Source organism: Oscarella lobularis, chromosome 7 (assembly GCF_947507565.1).
Source record: "Oscarella lobularis chromosome 7, ooOscLobu1.1, whole genome shotgun sequence".
Classification (NCBI taxonomy): Eukaryota; Metazoa; Porifera; class Homoscleromorpha; order Homosclerophorida; family Oscarellidae; genus Oscarella; species Oscarella lobularis.
Window position 1 is genome coordinate 623,280 of NC_089181.1, and position 19,256 is coordinate 642,535.

At 48.5% G+C, this 19,256-nt stretch overlaps 4 protein-coding genes and 1 non-coding gene across 9 annotated transcripts; 4 read left to right on the forward strand and 1 right to left on the reverse strand.

Annotated features, from left to right (window-relative positions):
* Window positions 1-126: 126 nt before the first annotated feature.
* Window positions 127-1,529, forward strand: LOC136188853 (protein-serine O-palmitoleoyltransferase porcupine-like). Its single transcript, XM_065976653.1, has one exon. The coding sequence runs from the start codon at window positions 153-155 to the stop codon at window positions 1,443-1,445; it is 1,293 nt and encodes a 430-aa protein (XP_065832725.1). The 5' UTR covers window positions 127-152; the 3' UTR covers window positions 1,446-1,529.
* On the forward strand, window positions 1,509-4,165 carry LOC136188849 (probable serine/threonine-protein kinase DDB_G0271682). 3 transcript variants are annotated; one of them, XM_065976645.1, is made up of 8 exons: window positions 1,509-1,618; window positions 1,731-1,827; window positions 1,877-2,460; window positions 2,517-2,603; window positions 2,656-2,830; window positions 2,884-3,009; window positions 3,056-3,208; window positions 3,258-4,165. In XM_065976645.1, the coding sequence occupies exons 3-8, from the start codon at window positions 1,921-1,923 to the stop codon at window positions 4,055-4,057; spliced, it is 1,881 nt and encodes a 626-aa protein (XP_065832717.1). In that variant the 5' UTR covers window positions 1,509-1,618; window positions 1,731-1,827; window positions 1,877-1,920; the 3' UTR covers window positions 4,058-4,165. The 3 variants fall into 3 exon arrangements, with proteins under 3 accessions (XP_065832717.1, XP_065832719.1, XP_065832716.1); XM_065976647.1 differs by having other exon boundaries at window positions 1,731-1,824; XM_065976644.1 differs by having other exon boundaries at window positions 1,731-2,460.
* A 740-nt stretch (window positions 4,166-4,905) lies between these two features.
* LOC136188845 (protein sprint-like) lies at window positions 4,906-11,267 on the reverse strand. Of its 3 annotated transcripts, none has more exons than XM_065976638.1 (21): window positions 11,120-11,267; window positions 9,944-11,060; window positions 9,789-9,888; window positions 9,639-9,721; window positions 9,535-9,576; window positions 9,277-9,464; window positions 9,195-9,226; window positions 9,025-9,133; window positions 8,893-8,968; window positions 6,984-8,753; window positions 6,791-6,918; window positions 6,657-6,735; window positions 6,417-6,609; window positions 6,260-6,360; window positions 6,124-6,199; window positions 5,872-6,058; window positions 5,677-5,820; window positions 5,501-5,619; window positions 5,388-5,445; window positions 5,263-5,337; window positions 4,906-5,210 (listed from the first exon to the last, which is right to left on the reverse strand). In XM_065976638.1, the coding sequence occupies exons 2-21, from the start codon at window positions 10,045-10,047 to the stop codon at window positions 5,074-5,076; spliced, it is 3,801 nt and encodes a 1,266-aa protein (XP_065832710.1). In that variant the 5' UTR covers window positions 10,048-11,060; window positions 11,120-11,267; the 3' UTR covers window positions 4,906-5,073. The 3 variants fall into 3 exon arrangements, with proteins under 3 accessions (XP_065832710.1, XP_065832711.1, XP_065832712.1); XM_065976639.1 differs by having other exon boundaries at window positions 9,944-10,916; window positions 10,972-11,267; XM_065976640.1 differs by having other exon boundaries at window positions 9,944-10,725; window positions 10,780-11,267.
* An 87-nt stretch (window positions 11,268-11,354) lies between these two features.
* Window positions 11,355-13,585, forward strand: LOC136188852 (uncharacterized). Its single transcript, XM_065976652.1, has 5 exons — window positions 11,355-11,405; window positions 11,452-11,578; window positions 11,848-11,987; window positions 12,039-12,254; window positions 12,310-13,585. The coding sequence occupies exons 1-5, from the start codon at window positions 11,396-11,398 to the stop codon at window positions 13,479-13,481; spliced, it is 1,665 nt and encodes a 554-aa protein (XP_065832724.1). The 5' UTR covers window positions 11,355-11,395; the 3' UTR covers window positions 13,482-13,585.
* Window positions 13,586-17,361: 3,776 nt separating this feature from the next.
* On the forward strand, window positions 17,362-19,176 carry LOC136189715 (small subunit ribosomal RNA). The gene has a single exon (XR_010670438.1). It is a non-coding gene; the product is annotated as a small subunit ribosomal RNA (ribosomal RNA).
* The last annotated feature ends 80 nt before the right edge of the window (window positions 19,177-19,256 follow it).

Genomic DNA, 19,256 nt, shown 5'->3' on the forward strand with positions numbered 1-19,256 from the left:
ACGCCCAATTTCGATGAGAAATGAAGAAAATATGCAAGCATTTATAAAGGCGAATTTATACGAATAACTCACCTCTTACCTGGCCAACTTTACCTGACTACGGACCGCGTCAGCCTGAAGGATGGACCTCGTGACTCGAAATACCCGGAAGAATGGATCGCTTGACATTCTTTCTCGACTGCTTCCAGTCGACGCTCTCCCAGCTCGTCGACTACATCCTCCCGCAATTCGCCCTATGCGTGGGCCTTCGCGCGGTATGCCTCTGCCGTCCCCCGCCCACGCTTCGTCACATTGCTTCGGCCGTCTTCGGTCTCATCACACTCTGGCTCTTCTTCGAACGGCACAGCGCCTATTTCGTGGCGACGGTAGCGATCGGATACGCCATCACGCTCGCCGTGCGCGCGAACGTGCGCGGCGTTCTACTCTCGCTCGCGACCGTTCTCTATATCCTCGCGTGCGATCTCTACCTTCTCGATCCCAAATCGTGGCATCAGATTCGGGGATCGATGATGGTCGTCGCGATGAAAGTCATCTCAATTGGGTTCGACGTAGACGAAAAGCGCCTCTCGGCATCTATCTTACCGTGGGAATACTTCGGCTTCGTCTTTTGCCCGGCGAATACGGTTTTCGGTCCGTTCGTTCAATATCACACGTATTGCGAGATTCTTCTCGATCGACCGCTCTCCTTTGCGTGGTTCTATCGCGTCGTTCGATCGATCGTCGTCGGCTTGTTCGCGTTCGCGATCTCCGTCTGCGTCATGCCGTGGCTCTTTCCCGACGATTCCAATCGCTGGCTTATAGCGTACGCTACGGCGTCGTCGTTTCGTTTCAGTCATCACTTCACTTGCTACCTGTCTGAAACGACATCTGTCGTCGCGGGAATCGGTCACGGGACCGGAAATTGGGACGGCATGACCGTGAGCCGAATTGAAAAAGTCGAACTTCCGCGATCGCTCGTTGAAGTCGTGACGAATTGGAATCTCGCAATGCATCTCTTCCTCAAGACGTACGTCTACAAACCGGCACGCTGTCTCGGCATATTTCCCGCCATACTCCTAACATACCTCTCAAGTTCCCTACTACACGGACTCAATTTTCAACTGTCCGCTGTCCTGCTCAGTATAGGTGTCTATGCTTATATTGAAAACGTGTTTCGAACGCGACTTGCACGACGTCTGAATGCGTGCGTTCTCGCTCGCCGAGCTCGCACGCCCAATGAGTTCAAGTATCAGGAACACGAACCGTGGGTCGTCGTCGTCAATCTGCTGTTTTCCGCACTCGCCGTTTTTCATTTGATCTATCTCGGTTCGATGTTCGATGCCGATCAGTTGGAACTGCAGGAGGTGGGTTATTCCATGGAACATACGATTATGCGGTGGGGAGAGCTGAAGTTTGCGAGTCACTGGGTTGCCGGGGGTATGCTTATCCTCAGCCGATTTATTTAATAAGCCTGATCTAACTCAGAGGAATACAAATTATTTATAGAAATAGTATGCGTTTCTAATTATTGGGAAGAGAGGGAAGATGTACATAGTGTCTCCGCCTGCTTGCCTTACAATGCCGTGACTTTGGTGACTTGAGGAAAGACGTCAGACTTTCAACGGCTACAGATTGATTGGTAGGCACTGGTCAGATGCCGGGTGAACGCGGTGGCGTGACTGGCGGTAGTTTATTATAATCCACTTTCAATGTCATAAGACATGAAGGATAACGCTGTCCTTTGTTTTTAGATGCTTCCTCAGCTGACTTCCTTCTCCAATCGACGCCCTACCACCTCGTCGAATACATCGTCTCAGTCACCGTTTGCCCTGCGCGTCATGGGCCGTGGTATTCTCATGACCATATCATAGCTGAAACTAAAAGCGAAACCTTTTAGGTCACACGACATCCTTATGACATTGCGTCATCATAGTGAATAGGATGGCGATCGATAAGGACGCATTGCACGAGGAGCTGAAAAAGCTCGGCTACGACTTCTGCGACCAGGCGTCGGAGGACATTAGGAGCGCATTGGCTCTTTTCAAGGATCTCAAACCGAAATCGGATCGGCGATGGGACCTCGCCGGCGATCGAAAACTACTCTGTCTTGACGGGACAATTCCCGTCAACTACATTGGCACCGTCTACGGAATTCCCGTGCTCATCTGGATACGTCCAGGTCATCCCTATATTTCGCCTGTTCCCTACGTCAAACCGATCGAAACGATGAGAATTCAAGTATCGCCAAACGTCGATCCAGCGGGAAAGATCTACTTGCCTTACTTGGAAGACTGGAACCCCAATGGGTCGGATGACTTGTGCACTCTCGTACAAGTGATGTGCATTATCTTCAGCCAAAAAACGCCCCTATTCACTAAGGTAGACGAAATCCAAGAAACGAGGCAATCTTTGATGGACGTAAACCATTCGTGGCGTCGTGGCGCAAAGAATGTCGACGACAGCTTCTTTCTCCATAAAGAAGTGAGCTGATGAGATCTGTAATGTAGGCCTATGTCTGTCAAGTAACGCTTTTTCAGAGAATTCAAACTGTTTTGGAAGCAAAACAAGAGGAAATTGACTGGTCAAAATCTCATTTTGTCGCTGCTCAGGAACGTCATACCCAAGTAAACTCGATATCTCTAACTATTATGAAAATATATAAGTATTTATTTGTAGGAAGTATTGGAATTGCGTCGGTCTCTTGAAAGAGCAGAAAGACAAAGAGATGAAGCCTACTCGGATTCTCTCAGGAGAGAAGAGGAGGTGGCACGCATGCAAGAGGTCTCTGCCACGCTCCGGACACGATCTCGCACAATGAACTATGAAAATGAAGAGTTGAACAGTCGAAACAGTAATTTATGAAATAACTGAAAATGACGAACATACCTAACACTCCCGCAATAGCCGAATTAGAGGTTGAAGTGGCAGAATTAAGAGCTGCGGTCAAAGAGAAAGCGAGACTGGTAGAGGAGAGAGAAATGGCATTGAACTCTGTAACGGAAACGAACAATGATTTGAGAAGAGAATTCGGTATATTGACTGCAACTAGTTTAAAAAAATTAACAGATGTTACTAGGTCAGATGGAAAGAAGAGCAATCAATATGACTCGTATAGGCGAAGAAAAGGATGCCAGAATCACGGAACTAAAAAAGCATCAAGAATTTCTGAACATTCCAATCAAAGACGTCGAGCTAACAGACGTACAACTAGGGAGAGGATCATACGGAGGTTAGTCAACTGTACATACGTAATAACAATGAGACTCTTCCACGTGTAGAAGTCAGAATTGGGCGTTGGCGTGGTGCTTTGGTAGCCGTGAAAATATTTCACGACATCTTGGAGGGGAATCGTTATCGCACCCTCTTCCATCGAGAAATGGAGATATGTGCCAGCGTTCGTCATCCCAACGTCGTCTCCGTGTGCGGCGTGACAACGGCGTACGAAATGCCTCTTCGCATTATTAGCGATCTTCTCGAAGGATCGCTTTGCGACGTCATCACGGCTACGCCTTTCGTCGGCGGTGAATTGACGCTAAAGGAGAAAATCGATTTGGGCATTGGATTTGTGGCCGGCCTATCCTATCTACACCGACTTCTTCCCACGCCGATTCTCCACGGAGACATACGTTCAACGAACGTTCTAGTGACGGCAACGATGGAAGCTCAAGTTGGCGATCTGGGATCAGCACGATTTGCCGATGCCTCTCTGTCCGCCGGCCCTCACAGCCCTGAATATATTGCACCTGAACGAAATGAAGTTCACGGAAACACGGCCAAGGCAGACGTCTACAGCTCAGGTGTAACACTTGCTGAATTGATGACGTGTAAAGAACCAAATCAAAAAGAGCGCCACTCCCAGATGGGCATGATCCGGCACGACGAGATCAGAGATCTCTGCCTGCAGATGATCGACGATACGCCAGCCAAACGACCAGAAGCAGACGCATGCCTTGAAGTTCTGCAAGCCGTTTGCTCCACGTCAGAGTACAAGGGATGTCCACCAAAGCGCTTGGTGAGAGGAAAGGCTCACGGACATGGCCGAGTTATACTGACTGACAGACTTGAAGAACTTGGTTGAACTTGCATGTGTAGTAATGTTTGTGGCTTTTATATAGACTGTTTTATCTCCGAGAAAAACACGCCTTCTTTCCTTCTTGTTTGATGCCCGTATGTCCGTGTAGGGTAAACGGCTTTTCAAGAAAAAACGAGGAAAAGCCGTTTACCCTACAATATACGGGTCATCGCAACGTGAACCCTTCTTGTTTGATGCCCGTATGTCCGGGTAGGGTAAACGGCTTTTCAAGGAAAAACAAGGAAAAGCCGTTTACCCTACAATATACGGGCCACCGCATCGTGTTATCACTATTACTTTTTTAGTGCTTTTCGTCTGTTTATTGCTCAGAACACCAATTGTATAAATAGAAAAACTAAAAAATCATCTCTTTCTAATCAGAACACCAATTGCATAAACATAAAAACTAAAATTAAAAATCATCTTATTCGTTGAGAGTTCTGTTGACGGAGTCTTTCTGAGACTCCAATAGAGCGACGTCATCGCAGAAATTGGTCACGGGACCAGAAATTGAGACGACGTCAACGTGAGTCGAACGTCCGTCTTATATCCGTCTTATTCCGGCATATTCTCCGCCATTCTCCTGACGTACTGTGCCGTCAACTGTCCGCTTTCTTGCTCAGTATAATAGGCGTGCATATGCGTTCATCGAGAACATGGTTCGAAAACGCAACTCGCACGACGTCTGCGTTCTAGCTCGTTGAGCTCGCACGCCAAACGAATTCAAATGTATCAGGAACACGCGTACTGCGGATCATTGCCGTCAACCTACTGTTTTTCACTCGCTGTTTTGCATTCGATCTATCTACAGGAGGTGGGTTATGCACACGATTACGCGGTGAGGAGAGCTGGAGTCACAGGGTTGCCGAGAGTATGCTTATCCTCAGCCGATTTATCTAAGCCTGATCTATCTCAGAAGAATACAAACTATTTTGTTCAAGTTACGAAAGTATAGAAATAGGTAGTACGCGTTTCTAATTATTTGGAAGAGAGGAGAGGTGTACATGGTGTCTCTGCTTGCCTTACACTGCCGTGCCTTTGAGTCTGAATGAGAAGTAGCGCGGGACAGTTGGGGCGTCCGTTTCGTCCGCCTCCACCTCTTTTAGCGTCCATTCCGTTTTGATGACTTGAGGACAGACGTCAGGTCTGAGTGCAATGGCTAAAGATTGATTGCTAGTCAGGTGTTGGGTGAACGTGGTGTTGTGGCTGACCTTCGTCGTCAATGACTTGAAAAAGGCGGTAGCTTTTAGGAGTTTTAATCTTGAGTTTTTCAGAAATTAGGGCACCTAGAACAATGTCATAAGAAACGAAAAAAATCGCTGTCCTCTACACTTACATGCTTCCTCAGTAGTCGTTGTTAGACCAATTTGAAAAGTCTTAAAACAGGTGACGACCTAAGGAAAAGAGCATAAAATCACAGCAAGACAATCCTGCGCGATATAAACGCACATTGGTGGCAAGAGAATCAACGGGCACTTCCACTCTCAATAGACCCTGAAGGTCACCAATGCAAGGAAGACGCCGCGGACGCTTCTTCGGTTTTGCTGCAATCTGTTTAATAACCATCACTAAAATAAGTAAGAGAGAAGATATACGATTTCTTTCTCTTGATCTCGCCTATGTACCTGCACCGCTGAGGGTCGTTAGATAGTAACCGCCTTCTCCAGTCATCAAAGCTGGATCAAGAAGACCCCACAGGTATTCGGACTCGAACTCGGCTCGCTCGAAGTGAGTGTGAACCAAAACCCATATAAAGATTGGAAGAAAATCTACCAGAAGTAGTCGAGTAAAGAATACGCGTCTAATAATTATCTCTTTACCGTCTGCTCCTAGAGCGAGACTTTCTCCCGCGTGAGCGTTCTTCACGTCTGTCACCGTCTGATATATGATGTCGACGGCGGCGAGGAGATGCTCCAGTTTGACGAGAGGACTGTGCGTCGATTGCATTTTTTGAAAGTGAACGCGAATGTGATCGAGAGACGGGCCTTGCGGAGGAATCAGACCATCCTAATAAAAAAAATATAGGTAAACATTTTTAAAATGCATTTTTGAAAAATAAAAAAACGACTTACTCGAATTCGAAGTTCTTCAGAAGACAATTTGATTGCCACATCCAAGCACGAAGCGAATTGCTGCGTAGCCCCATTCCTAAGTACAGCAAAAAAATAATAAGGAGCCTAAATGTGTGGTACACTGGGTCCCTCTTACCTTTTGTAAAACTGTGTAAAGTTCTTCTGAATAGTTTTATAAAGAGGCTTGAGAATTGACTGAACGAGGGCCCCCTCGACAACGGCGTCCAATTCGACGTTCTTTACCGAAACGATCATTTTTACTGTATCCGACCCTTCGCGCGATCGTATCTTACTTCGATATGCTGCTGCTTGCCGACAATAGTCGCCAGTTCGGAGTCATTGACAAGGAGCAAATACTCTTTCAACTGGTTCATAAAGTCTCGTACGACTTTGACGAGGTTCTGTGGATCGAGAGTGCTGTCCTTGTGATTTCGAAGAAAAATGTCCACGTTGTGACCGAATTTACCATTCCGATTTCCAGCCGCTCTACGCGCGAATTATAAAAATAGGAAACAAATTCGCCGCCTACTCACTTTTCAAGCTGCATCCGTATGTGCCGACTGGGCGACTTCTTCGTCTTCTGTCGCACGAGAAGGAGCTTAGAGGCCGTATCTAATAAAAAAATACGAAGTGATTTCGATGTAAACCAGTCGCCTCGAAAACGTACGAAGAATTCTGTTTCGAGGCGACGTCAATTCTCTGCCGTTCGCCGACATCGCCTCCTTCTGCCGATTCTTCACGCCCTTGCGTCGACTTTCGACGCGATTCCGCGTCGTCGCGACGCCCTTTCGCCTCCTAAAATAAACAAAATGAGATAAACAGCAAGGGGCGAATATTGAATCCCCCCCCCCCCCCCCAACCTCGACACGGTATCATCTCGATTCCTCTTCGGTTGCGAATCCAAAGATATCGCACTCTCGAAAAAACTATTTCTAAAGTGATCCTCCTTGATCGAGAGCTCAGCCAACAATAAATCGGGATCGAGTAACAAGACGCCCTCGCCTCCCGCCGCCGCCGCCGCCGCCTCGCTCTTCAAAGGCAACTCCGCGCCGTCTTCGTTGACTTCGTCCCGCTCTTCCTCCTCGCGAAACGACGCCGTCCGAAACCACTCCTGCACGTTATCCGACATATCTTGAACGACCGATTCCAAGAGCTCGCTCTCGCGCTCGGCCTGCGCCTTCTCCTCAATTCTCAAGTCGTCGCAACTCCGACTCCGACGATGCCGAAGCTTCCGATCGCGACAATACGATCCCGATCGCGAAACGGACGGCGGCAACTCGCTGCCGACGCTCTCCGTCTCGAACGACTTCAACGAACTCGCGTCGGAAAAGGCGCCGACGGCACGCACGATGCTCCCGTTAATCGAAACGTACGTGTGTCCGCCGACGCTGAAACGACGCCAATTCGGAAGTTCGTAGTCGTGTCGCAGGAGCGCCGACGCGTCGAACGAACTCGCGCGCTGACGCGGAAACATCGTCGATTCGTCTTCGTGGATCGCCGTGAGGAGACGCGCTCGTCGTCGCATTTCCTCGACGGGAAGCGCGTAGAGACTATCGTTGCCGTACGAGTGCCGACGACGCGGATTGAAGAGGGGAAGTCGACGCGGCGGCGGCACCGGCGGATCGATCGCCGACTGGGATCGTCGCGGCGGAACGGGCGGCGGAAAGTGGCCGCCGGAGAAGACGGACGACGGCGTGACGGGACCGCTGTCGGTTAAGTCGATCGACGAATACATGGTCGGAGTCGACGGCGGGAGGAGATCGAGTCGATTGGCGAGAGAGGCCGGTCGCGGGGGAACGGGCGGCGGCAACGGGGAGAGGGGAGAGGGAGGAGGAAACGACGGCAAAGTGTCGTCGTTATTGGTGCCGTCGTCGTCGTCGTCGCCGTCGTCATTGGTGCCGTCGTTTTCGTCTTCTCCCTCTTCTTCCTCGTCTTCCTCATCGTTGGAGTCGATCAGCGATTCGGAGCTGGATTCGGTCGTTATTTCGTTCGCGTGGTTTTCCGCTCGTCCCGGTAGCGGCGGCGGCGACGGCTGGCGCGGTCGTTCCTCGAGCTGGCAGCCGTCGACGTGACAGTGAAACCGATGCGAGTCGTCACCCTTTTTCTTCTTCTTCCTTTGCTTACTCTTCGTTAATTTCCCCACGACTGCCGAGAGAAACGTTCGCGTCTTGCTCAACTTTTTCCCCTCCTTTCTCTCGTGCTTCAGTGCCTCCACGCTCGCCATCGTATAGGAACGCGGCGGCGGCGGAAATGGTCGAACCATATTCGCATCGTAGCTGATCGTCGTCGCGTAATTTGCCGAATCGATGGAGAAATAGTGACCCAATCGACCCGAAAAGAGCTCGCGAACGTGCGCCGCTCCCGCCGACGGCGCCGAACTCGCTATAGTGAGAGAGCGTCGATGATCGTTGACGTCCATCGAGGATCTCGGCGGCGGAAGAAAATTATAGACAGGCGAAACGGGAGACATGGTGGGAGTCGTGTCGTCGCTTGCTTCGGCCGCTTGCGCCGCGCGAAGCGACGAGAGTGCTCGTTGTTCCGTTTCTTTTCGGACGACCGCTTTCAGCGATCGTTCGGAGTCTTGCGACAGTATTAGACCGGGTAGAATGAGATGACAGGGAAAACCGTCACTGGAAAAATAAAGAGACTAAGTCACCGTTAAACCCCCATTCATTATCTATTAGTCGCCCAAGGACAAGACTACGCGTATAAAAATACTGTAGTTAGTAAATCGCTCTTATCCGGACTTAGATCTGGATCTATAATTACCTTGGAGTGTCGACGTAGAATGCAACCAGAGCTTCTAGATCAGGAAAATAGCGGTCTACTCCGTCGAGATGAAGTCCTAAAGACGAGAGACAGAGTGAGCTCGCTTCTTCGCCTATAATGACTTTCAGCGACCATTTTCCGTTTGTCTAATCAGATAATTTTCAATTTCTGCCAAGCCGTCGGGGAGTCGCACGGACAAGGCAAAATTGCCAACTCGAGTCGAATTTCTCACTAGGAACGTCTAGAGAGAGAGAGAGAGAAGAGGAAATAGTACTAAATAAAAAAAGTCCCCAAAAACCGACCCCAACATCCTTCCCCTTCAGCATCTCTTTCGCTAGAGAAAACATTACGATCTATGTATATATGCATACCTATTCTGTGTACCTTGCTCGCGCAATACAGTTGGATAAAACCATAGGACGGACGATATTTTGAGTCGACGATACGTCGTCAGATGTTCGTCTTCGCTGCCGCTTCCGTCTATGTGATCGATTCCTTTCTGCTGCTCTTCGTCGTCTTCGTCGTCGTCTTCGTCGGGAAATTGGCCCAAGTAGCACGCTATCGATCGCGATCTAGCCCCGCGAAGCGGCGGGGACCCCGCGCGCGTTTTCGTTCGATATCGAAGGTCTTCGCTCCACCTACCTCGTTCGTTCTAATGTTCGCCTTTGGCTTCCCGTCGTGAAGCTGCGCGAGACGAAGCGAACGCGTCGGGCGACGATTTACGCTCGTTTTTCGCGTCTTCTCACCTGCCCACACTCGACGTCGGCGATCCGGCGCGACATAGGAGATCGAAGAGGCCTTCCAAGTCGCCGAACATCGTGTCGAGCGTCTGCAAGAACGAATTCGGTTCGTTTTGACGCGGTTTCGAACGATTGGCGATGATCGTTTTTATTTACGTTCAGGTAGCTCTTATCTGTCGTCGTCGCTGTCGCCATTTTCGACGAGGGAGAGATCGAAACGATTCTTGTGCTGGGTTGTCGACTTCTTGGATCTGTCCTGCATGTGAATATCTGTGCAGAAACGCACGACACGACCTGTTGTGTACTCTTACCGATAAAAGCGTTTTTTGGTGGTGTTGTTGGAAACGCGCGTTAGCGGTATAAGACCTGACTCACCCGGAAGTGGTCCACCGCTAACTGACACGTCTCCATCCATGCATGCATGCACAAACTTTCGTCACAGATGAAAAGAGTTAAAACGTAGAAAAGATAAAACACCAAAAACAAAAATAAAATGAAAGACCATTCAAGGTTCCAATACTGACGTCAGTGCCGTCTCAACACCAAGGCCATCAATTCTACATGTTCTCCGCCATGAAGGGCCTCTAACCCGACTCTAAATTTAGGAAAAGATCGACGGTATTGTCGGCGTCCTACCCGATTGGCTGGGAACGAGTTGGACGCGCGTGCAAAATCTCCTTCTCTCCCGCGGTAATGTGAGCGGATTGATACCCGCGTCGATTTGCCACTTGGAACGAGTCGAATACCCATACATCGGCTCTCCAACTCGCTACCCGAGTCGTTGGGCGAGCTCTATGCCGTGAACTATTTCTACGCGTCGCGCAATCGGCTCAACGGAAGACGTACCTTCTTTTATTAGAAATGGAAAATAATTAAATATGAATTTTAGGGGCTTATTCTTTTCGCTCTTCATTTATAGGAAGATTTTAAAATTGTTTTGGGCGAACTGAATTGAAAGGAGAATTCGAAGATGTTCAAGATGGTCAATATAATTATGTTAATTCATGCTTATTAATTAATTAGGTTTCTTATCTGATCTTTTAGGATGAATATCTTAGGGTGTAATTGAAGTATTCACGACTCAATCACGAGGCTGCAGTACTAGATCAGATCAGTGCAAGGATGGATAAGGTTTTGGCGGCTTTGCCTGTTTCTTTTAGGGGAAGAAGTCGGAGGTTTAGGGTATGTGACAGTGCTTGTGGGCTTTTTTCTTTGTTTGTAATGCTAATTGTGTTGTGATAGGGGCCGTAGAGAACAAACAACGTCTCCCTATGAGTGTGGTTCCTATGGGTGTGCAGAAGAAAATAGTTTAGCTTTTCGGATAAATTTTTTATGTCACATTGTTTTGCTCGCCGCGTGTCAAATCTGATTCCTTTGCAGTTGGTGACATTTCCAACATTTTGTCAGTCGAAGGTGCTGTCGGTTGAACTAGCAGCCAAGTTGCCATGCAATGAGATTGTTGGGTAAGATCCCGTTTGTCACATTACGTTAGGAAACGACTTGACCCCTGTTCCCCTGTATGAGTTACCGTTCCTCGCACTAGCTGCCTACTGTATTGACCGCTGGGAAGGAGAACTTCCAGAAAAAGAGGGAATACTATTACTAAGACCATGGATGCTAGCATCTATGCTAAGACCTAATACCCGGGCGAAGCGTTGTACAGTCGTAGACTACGATGACTCACTCGCCTACGGCGCATGTGCTACATTCGCGCATGCGTTAAAATTAAACTCAACGAACGTCTTGCTCTTCGTGCTTCCTTCATGAGTTCTGGTAAGGCTACGAATTTTTATTCGCTCGAATGTGAAGAAAGAATTAGGGCTCCTTTCGTCGTCGTCAGGCATCGATGAGTCGGATGACGTTCCAGCGTCATCGTCGTCGTCGAGCGTCGATGATATCTCTCGAGAACTACAGCGTACCACACTCACGAATACCGACGTGTCAGCGTAAGATCGCTTTGTTAGAATAACGAGCGGTGGTAATAATTTTCGGCGAGTGACGCGTTCGACCCTCGTCGTTACGGAACACCCCTTTCGCAAACGTCGAATTATGAGCTCAAAACTATGTTCGTTTTCGTCGTTGAGTTCTCTTCCATGAAAGTCACGTGTTGGCCAGCGAGAGGGGCCCCTTCCGAAGGGGCCCCTCTCTCGCTTGCTCGCTCGCGCGGCACGGCGGCTCGTGCCTACATCATCGCTTTGATCGATTTTTACCTTAGAGAGAACATGTCGGAAGTTCAGTTCAAACGTTTCGTAGTTGATGCGCTGCGAAGTAATGAAGTTGCGCTAAAGTCTTTAGACAAACGACTAGTTGCGCTAGACAAACGACTCGCGGCTTTTGATGCTCCAACATGTTCAGGTCAGAAGCTGTCTTCTCTCCTTCCTGCAGCTACTGTATTTCGTATTTTAGAACAAATTATTAGCTTTTTTTCAAATTTTGCCGAAATTGCCGTCCCGTCATTGAAGCCTAAACCCGACTTTCTTCTCGTTCCGAACGAAGTCTTTGGATTGAAATCGATGAAGATGTTGATACCTTCGGAATACTTGAAGTTATATGAGTGCTTGGAATTGTTTTCAGCGGATGACGACGCCTCGCCTATTCTGATTCGAGGAAATCCAGGCACCGGTAAGCAAATAATCTCACATCATGTGCTTTTGTGAATGGTGTTTTGACGTGCTAGGAAAGTCATTGTTTCTGCTCTACGTGCTTTCGCGTTTGTTGGAATCGGAGAAGAGCGTTGCGTACCACAACGTCAATCATCGAATCTTCGTTCTTTACAAGTCGAAGGAAGAAGTCTTGTTTTATCCTGATGCCAATCATTTGGCGAAAGACATTAACGACAAAGTGTTCTATTTGCATGACGCGGGTTTTCATCGGGAAGAAATTTTGTTGACGCCGGCTCGACGGACAATCATCGTTTCGTCGCCGGACCGCCAACATTATCGCTCGTTTGAGACTCAAACGCACAAGGGGGTGGAATATCTTTACATGCCAGATTGGTCAACGTCGTCCATGAAACGTCTTTTTGCTGAAGAATGGGAAGTTCGTGAGCCTGTCTACAATGTGATTGGAGGTATTCCACGGATGGTTCTCCGTTTCAAAACGGCAGACAGAGCCAAACAGTTCATTGATGACAAGATCTCCTCTGCAAGTTCCCTCAATGTTCTGCATCACGATTTTTTCAGCATCCGTCCTGGAGAGATGCCTGTTTCTCATTCCATCCTACATTTGTATTGTCCCGACAACGACTACACGCAGCATGCCTACAAGTACGGCTCAGACTACATTTGCCAACAAGTCTTCGAGCGACTTACGGAAACGGCATTATCTGACAAGTTTTCCTTATACAGACGTTTTAATAAGGCTAAGGGGTTCACGCTAGCAAAAGCTAATATTTTTGAAAGTGCTGCGCATGATGTGCTCTGTTGTGGAGGGAAATTTCACATCAAAACACTTCTTCCGCGATCATCACGTGGGATCGCTGCCGATTCTGAAACGGTAATAAAATTACCAGATCAGCTGAAATTCAAGAAAAAATTTAACAGTCTTTCTGAACTGACTAAACTAACTCCGTCTAGATATTATGCCGTACCAGATGCGCTTAATTTTCCTGTGGTCGACGCCATATCTAAGAGCAAGGGAAAACTTCAAGGTTTTCAAATGACGGTGGCTATGTCTCACAAAGTGGAGACTGATGTATTGAGACGACATCTGTCAAAGCTGGGAGCTAATTTGAAGTCTTTTGAGCTCATATTTGTGACCCCTGCAGATGTGTACAATCGGTGGAATAAAAAGCAATCGGACGATGTCAAATTGGTTGAAAAGGTTTTGTGCTTGCCCATTCCTAGCTAAGAATAGTTTTCGTGAAACCTCTTGTTATATCCGTGACTTTGATGTTATTTTAGATGCAGAAGAAAAATTCATGTACAGGCGATACAATAAACTATTGATAAAAATGGCTGTCACTTAGCCTGCGCTTGTCCAGCAGGTGCTCCAGGAGATGGTCCTCCATAGATCATTAGGGATGCAGACATAGATACTCCAATGCGTGGGCGCGTGTGAGCCTGCGCACAATAGAAAAAATGACCTCGCTCTTTGCAACAGCTCTTTTGATCGCCCTAGTTGGCCCGTCGCAGGCTATTCCGCCTCGAACTGCCAGCGGAGCACGACCACCGTGCATCGCTGAAGCGACTCCTCGACGAAAAGCGAGCGCAATCGCTGCCAAACGCCTCGCCCCAAATCCCGACGACGTCTTCTACTCGAATCTTCTCGCGGGTCCCATTCCGAACGGTTTACTCAATTGGAAAATTTAATCGAATTCGACGTGAATAACAACGCGATGTCCGGACGTCTTCCGGACGCGGTCGACGCGCCGAAACTTCAGTCATTCGTCTTATACGCGAACGAATTTTCTGGCTTGTTGCCAAGTCGATGGAACACGCCCTCGATCGCTTCAATATCTCGAAGTCTCAAATAACATATTCACAGGAAGTCCACCGGTAGCGATAGGCGAGCTGAAAGACGTAGTCCAATTAGTCGTATCGCGAAATAATCTCACCGGCGAATATCCGACGAGTTGGGGTCACCTGACGGAACTCGAGCAACTCTGGTCGTTTAGGGTAGCAAGTTGGCCTTACGATGCCCATATTTGTAGTCCTATTTTTGCGTCATGTCAAATGCACCAAGATCTTTGGCGGTCACGTTTCACAACCAATTAGCTTTCATAATTGGACGTTTCCTTCTTCTACGTACACAACGAATGAGTTTCTTCTCTCAAGCGTCTGTAGTAAAAACGTGCCAGATCAGCTAGGGAAACTCCGTTTCAATGTAGCAGATTCAAAGTAAGATAGAGAATTCTGCAGCAGTAGCTTTCCCCTGGTCGGTTGAGTCAGCGAGTCCCCCTCATCATTTACACATGTATCTCCTACACTTACTTCCTTTTAGAGTAAAACTTCCCTGCCACATACACACAACACACATGTTTCTTTTTAGACTATAGGACGTACGTACTCTTCTCTTTAATTAAGGCGTTCGTTCGTTCGTTCGTCTGCCGTAGCGTCTGACGTTGAGCAGGCCAGACGAACTTGGAAAGGCGCTGGCCAATATGTTTGGATCAATGCGGATAGTTCGTTCGCGTCTTCGAGGGATTCGAAACAACTTTTACGTATATTTAATAAAGTAGAACTTACTCGTAGAACTCGCTAATTTAGCTGCTGAATCCACAGGTATGCAGAGAATTTTTTTGACCGCGCTTGGAGCCTACGTCCAACTTAACAGTGGGCGCGCCAGGCGCTACGGTTTCGCGCCAATCGCGCATGGCAAGTCGCGGTTACCAGCGGACAAGAAAGGAAGGGGCGAAGAGATTTCACGGCAACTGCAATAGATAGGAATTCTTGCTCTCATTTAAGCGTGTCTTCCACGAGCTGTGAAGTGGAGTTTTAGCAAACAAAAAGTGTGGTAGTCTCGCTGCGTCGACGTCTCGTGCGCTCATTTGTGGAGGTGTCCCACGACTAATAGGCGTATGCAAGGTCATAGCGACTAGAGCACATCAAGACGTCTTTGTTGCTTCTGTAAAGTAGAATAGTCGTTCTTAACTTCATTAGAAGGTAGAAGTCGCGAAACATCGAAAAAAACAAGACTTCTTAGAAAGGCCAATCCGCGCAGGTTAGCAGCAAGCAGTGCGCGGTAGTATTCTTGGTGTTGCATAGTTGAGGTCCCGGTATGCAGAGAATTTTTGACCGCGTCTGGAGCCTACGTCCAACTTAACAGTGGGCGCGCCAGGCGCTACGGTTTCGCGCCAATCGCGCATGGCAAGTCGCGGTTACCAGCGGACAAGAAAGGAAGGGGCGAAGAGATTTCACGGCAACTGCAATAGATAGGAATTCTTGCTCTCATTTAAGCGTGTCTTCCACGAGCTGTGGAGTAGAGTTTTAGCAAAAAAAAAGTTTGGTAGTCTCGCTGGGTCGACGTCTCGTGCGCTCATTTGTGGAGGTGTCCCACGACTAATAGGCGTGTATGCAAGGTCATCGCGACTAGAGCACGTCGAGACGTCTTTGCTGCTTTTGTGAAGTAGAATAGTCGTTCTTAACTTCAATAGAAGGTAGAAGTCGCGAAAAATCGAAAAAAACGAGACTTCTTAGAAAGATCAATCTGCCCAGGTTAGAAGCAGGCAGTGCGCAGTAGTATCCTTGGTGTTGCATAGTTGAAGTCCCGGTATGCAGAGAATTTTTTGACCGCGTCTGGAGCCTATGTCCAACTTAACAGTAGGCACGCCAGGCGCTACGGTTTCACGCCAATCGCGCATGGAAAGTCGCGGTTACCAGCGGACAAGAAAGGAAGGGGCGAAGAGATTTCACGGCAACTCCAGTAGATAGGAATTCTTGCTCTCATTTAAGCGTGTCTTTCACGAGCTGTGAAGTGGAGTTTTAGGAAACAGAAATTTGGCAGTCTTGCTGTGTCGACGTCTCGTGCGCTCATTTGTGGAGGTGTCCCACGCCCAATAGGCGTGTATGCAAGGTCACCGCGAGTAGTGCACATCGAGACGTCTTAGGATATCGATCGCCTTTGCAAATAGAAGTAGTGAATGACGGACTAGCCATCGACATAGAAACGGTCGACGAAATGTTGTAAAAAGTCGAAAAAACGTTGTAGCTTCGCTGAAATAGCTCGTGGAACGAAATTTTCTGAACAGATCGAAGTCTATTGCATTGACTGACAAGTTCAGTGCATTCGAAGCACAGAAAATGTGGAGGTTTTGACTGCGGAACTAATTAGGGCATTGGCACGCGTTGCCTAATTCCTAGGCGGGGCAGTTGCGAATAATCGCATTAGTGACGTCAATATCGATATCGCTCTATAACACGTGGTCGCGTTTAAATTGTTAGTGGTCAGTGACGTCACCCGGACGTCATCAAAAGGGGAGGAGATTGCGTAGGCGAGCCTAGCAACGGACCGGGTATAAAGACACTTGCTCCTCAATAGTAGGCGTTCCCAAAATTTTTTAAAAAGTAACTATCGAGGTCCGTTTATTCGACGAAAACGGCGGTGTAATTAAGTTAATCGCTTCCGGTTGGTTGCAAAAATTCAATTACAAATTTCGATGTACTGTTGCTATGCAGAAAACGTGTTTTTGAAGATGGCAATCGTATTTTCGAGCGACGGCCTTACACGCCGTAGTGTTGAAGTTATTAAGGACAAAACCCCGTTTTTTTGGCATATAGTAAGGGGGTACTACTCTCTGGAAATGGAAATACCGATTAATGATATCCGATTTGACCCGAGTATCGGTACCGATCGCGAGCAGTCTTGATCAGTGGTAATGCTGACGCTGCTCCGAATCCGTACCGATAGACAGTGGAAAGAGTGCAGGCGTCTCAAGCTGTCCGCGTGCAATCGCTACGATTCTCGCGCAGCACGAGAGTCTGTCGATCGAGAGTCGAAGGGGCGCGTGAATACGCGTGGTTGTGTGAAACAATATGAGGCAATCCGACGACACGGCACCACGCGAGTGGAGCGTGTCATCGCGCATCGCAGACGCAGGCCTCGTCGCCGTCGTCTCGATGCAGGATAGTCAGAGAAAAGGCGGCAGAAAGTGTTTGAATCTCGCGTCGTTCGATCGTGGATCTTCGACGATCGAGAGAAAGTGTGTTATGGGTGCGAATGCCTCGCACGACGGGCAGATCTCCGGATCGTCCGTCGAGCGACGGCGCACACTGTGCTTCGGAAAGGCAGTTACCTGGTTGATCCTGCCAGTAGTCATATGCTTGTCTCAAAGATTAAGCCATGCATGTCTAAGTATAAGCGTTCTTATACGGCGAAACTGCGAATGGCTCATTAAATCAGTTTTAGTTTATTTGATGGTCTCTTACCACTTGGATACCCGTGGTAATTCTAGAGCTAATACATGCGTCGATGCCCGACTTTTGCGGAAGGGTTGTATTTATTAGATTCAAAACCAATCGGGATTTCGGTCCCGTTTCGGACGATTCATAGTAACTGTTTGGAGCGCACGGCCTTTGCGCCGGCGCCGGATCATTCAAGATTCTGCCCTATCAACTTTCGATGGTAGGGTATTGGCCTACCATGGTTGCAACGGGTGACGGAGAATTAGGGTTCGATTCCGGAGAGGGAGCCTGAGAAACGGCTACCACATCCAAGGAAGGCAGCAGGCGCGCAAATTACCCAATCCCGACACGGGGAGGTAGTGACAATAAATAACAATACGGGGCTTTTTCAAGTCTCGTAATTGGAATGAGTCCAATTTAAATCCGTTAACGAGGAACAATTGGAGGGCAAGTCTGGTGCCAGCAGCCGCGGTAATTCCAGCTCCAATAGCGTATATTAAAGTTGTTGCAGTTAAAAAGCTCGTAGTTGGATTTCAGGCCGACTCGATCGGTCCGCTTGACGGCGTGTCACTGGTCGAGTCGGTCTTCTTCTCGAGGAGCCGGCGTGCTCTTAATTGCGCGTGCCGGCGACTGGAGACCTTTACTTTGAGTAAATTAGAGTGTTCAAAGCAGGCGGTCAAGCTTGAATAGATTAGCATGGAATAACGGAAGAGGACCTTTCGGTCTTGTTTTGTTGGTTTTGGGGACCGAGGTAATGATTAATAGGGACAGTCGGGGGCATTCGTATTGAATTGTCAGAGGTGAAATTCTTGGATTTATGAAAGACGAACGCGTGCGAAAGCATTTGCCAAGGATGTTTTCATTAATCAGGAACGAAAGTTGGAGGCTCGAAGACGATTAGATACCGTCGTAGTTCCAACCATAAACGATGCCGCCTAGGGATCGGAGGACGTCAATCGTACGACTCCTTCGGCACCTTGTGAGAAATCAAAGGCTTTGGGTTCCGGGGGGAGTATGGTCGCAAGACTGAAACTTAAAGGAATTGACGGAAGGGCACCACCAGGAGTGGAGCCTGCGGCTTAATTTGACTCAACACGAGGAAACTCACCAGGTCCAGACATAGCGAGGATTGACAGATCGAGAGCTCTTTCTTGATTCTATGGGTGGTGGTGCATGGCCGTTCTTAGTTGGTGGAGTGATTTGTCTGCCTAATCGCGATAACGAACGAGACCTTAACCTGCTAACTAGTCACGTTGCGTCTCACGACGCGACGGTCGACTTCTTAGAGGGACTATCGGCGTCTAGTCGATGGAAGTTTGAGGCAATAACAGGTCTGTGATGCCCTTAGATGTCCTGGGCCGCACGCGCGCTACACTGACAAAGTCAATAAGTCGTCGTCCTGCTCCGATAGGTGCGGGTAATCTCGCAAACTTTGTCGTGCTGGGGATAGACCCTTGTAATTCTTGGTCTCGAACGAGGAATTCCTAGTAAGCGCGAGTCATCAGCTCGCGTTGATTACGTCCCTGCCCTTTGTACACACCGCCCGTCGCTACTACCGATTGGCTGGTCGGATGAGAGCATTGGAACGCGGTCGGGCCGGATCGCTCCGGACCGTTCTGCGCAAAGTTGTTCTAGTCTGTTTAGCTAGAGGAAGTAAAAGTCGTAACAAGGTTTCCGTAGGTGAACCTGCGGAAGGATCATTATCGGATCTGTCGCCTTTTGGCCCCGTGTGAATCGTTTTTACACCGATCGTCGGGGTGCGTTTCGACCTTAAATCGACGCC

Excerpts from the sequence above, each read along its gene's own strand:
- LOC136188852 (XM_065976652.1), top strand. Across the intron at positions 11,579-11,847 it reads ACGAATACCGACGTGTCAGC|AGAGAACATGTCGGAAGTTC; the intron begins GTAAGATCGCTT and ends TTTTTACCTTAG. Across the intron at positions 12,255-12,309 it reads TCGAGGAAATCCAGGCACCG|GAAAGTCATTGTTTCTGCTC; the intron begins GTAAGCAAATAA and ends TTGACGTGCTAG.
- LOC136188845 (XM_065976638.1), bottom strand. The coding sequence starts at position 10,047 with ATGGATGGAGACGTGTCAGTTAGCGGTGGACCACTTCCGGGTGAGTCA. Across the intron at positions 8,754-8,892 it reads TTCTACGTCGACACTCCAAG|TGACGGTTTTCCCTGTCATC; the intron begins GTAATTATAGAT and ends TTATTTTTCCAG. Across the intron at positions 6,361-6,416 it reads GCAAGCAGCAGCATATCGAA|AACGTCGAATTGGACGCCGT; the intron begins GTAAGATACGAT and ends GTTTCGGTAAAG.
- LOC136188849 (XM_065976644.1), top strand. The coding sequence starts at position 1,921 with ATGGCGATCGATAAGGACGCATTGCACGAGGAGCTGAAAAAGCTCGGC. Across the intron at positions 2,461-2,516 it reads GCTTCTTTCTCCATAAAGAA|AGAATTCAAACTGTTTTGGA; the intron begins GTGAGCTGATGA and ends ACGCTTTTTCAG. Across the intron at positions 2,831-2,883 it reads AGAGTTGAACAGTCGAAACA|CCGAATTAGAGGTTGAAGTG; the intron begins GTAATTTATGAA and ends CTCCCGCAATAG.
- LOC136188853 (XM_065976653.1), top strand. The coding sequence starts at position 153 with ATGGATCGCTTGACATTCTTTCTCGACTGCTTCCAGTCGACGCTCTCC.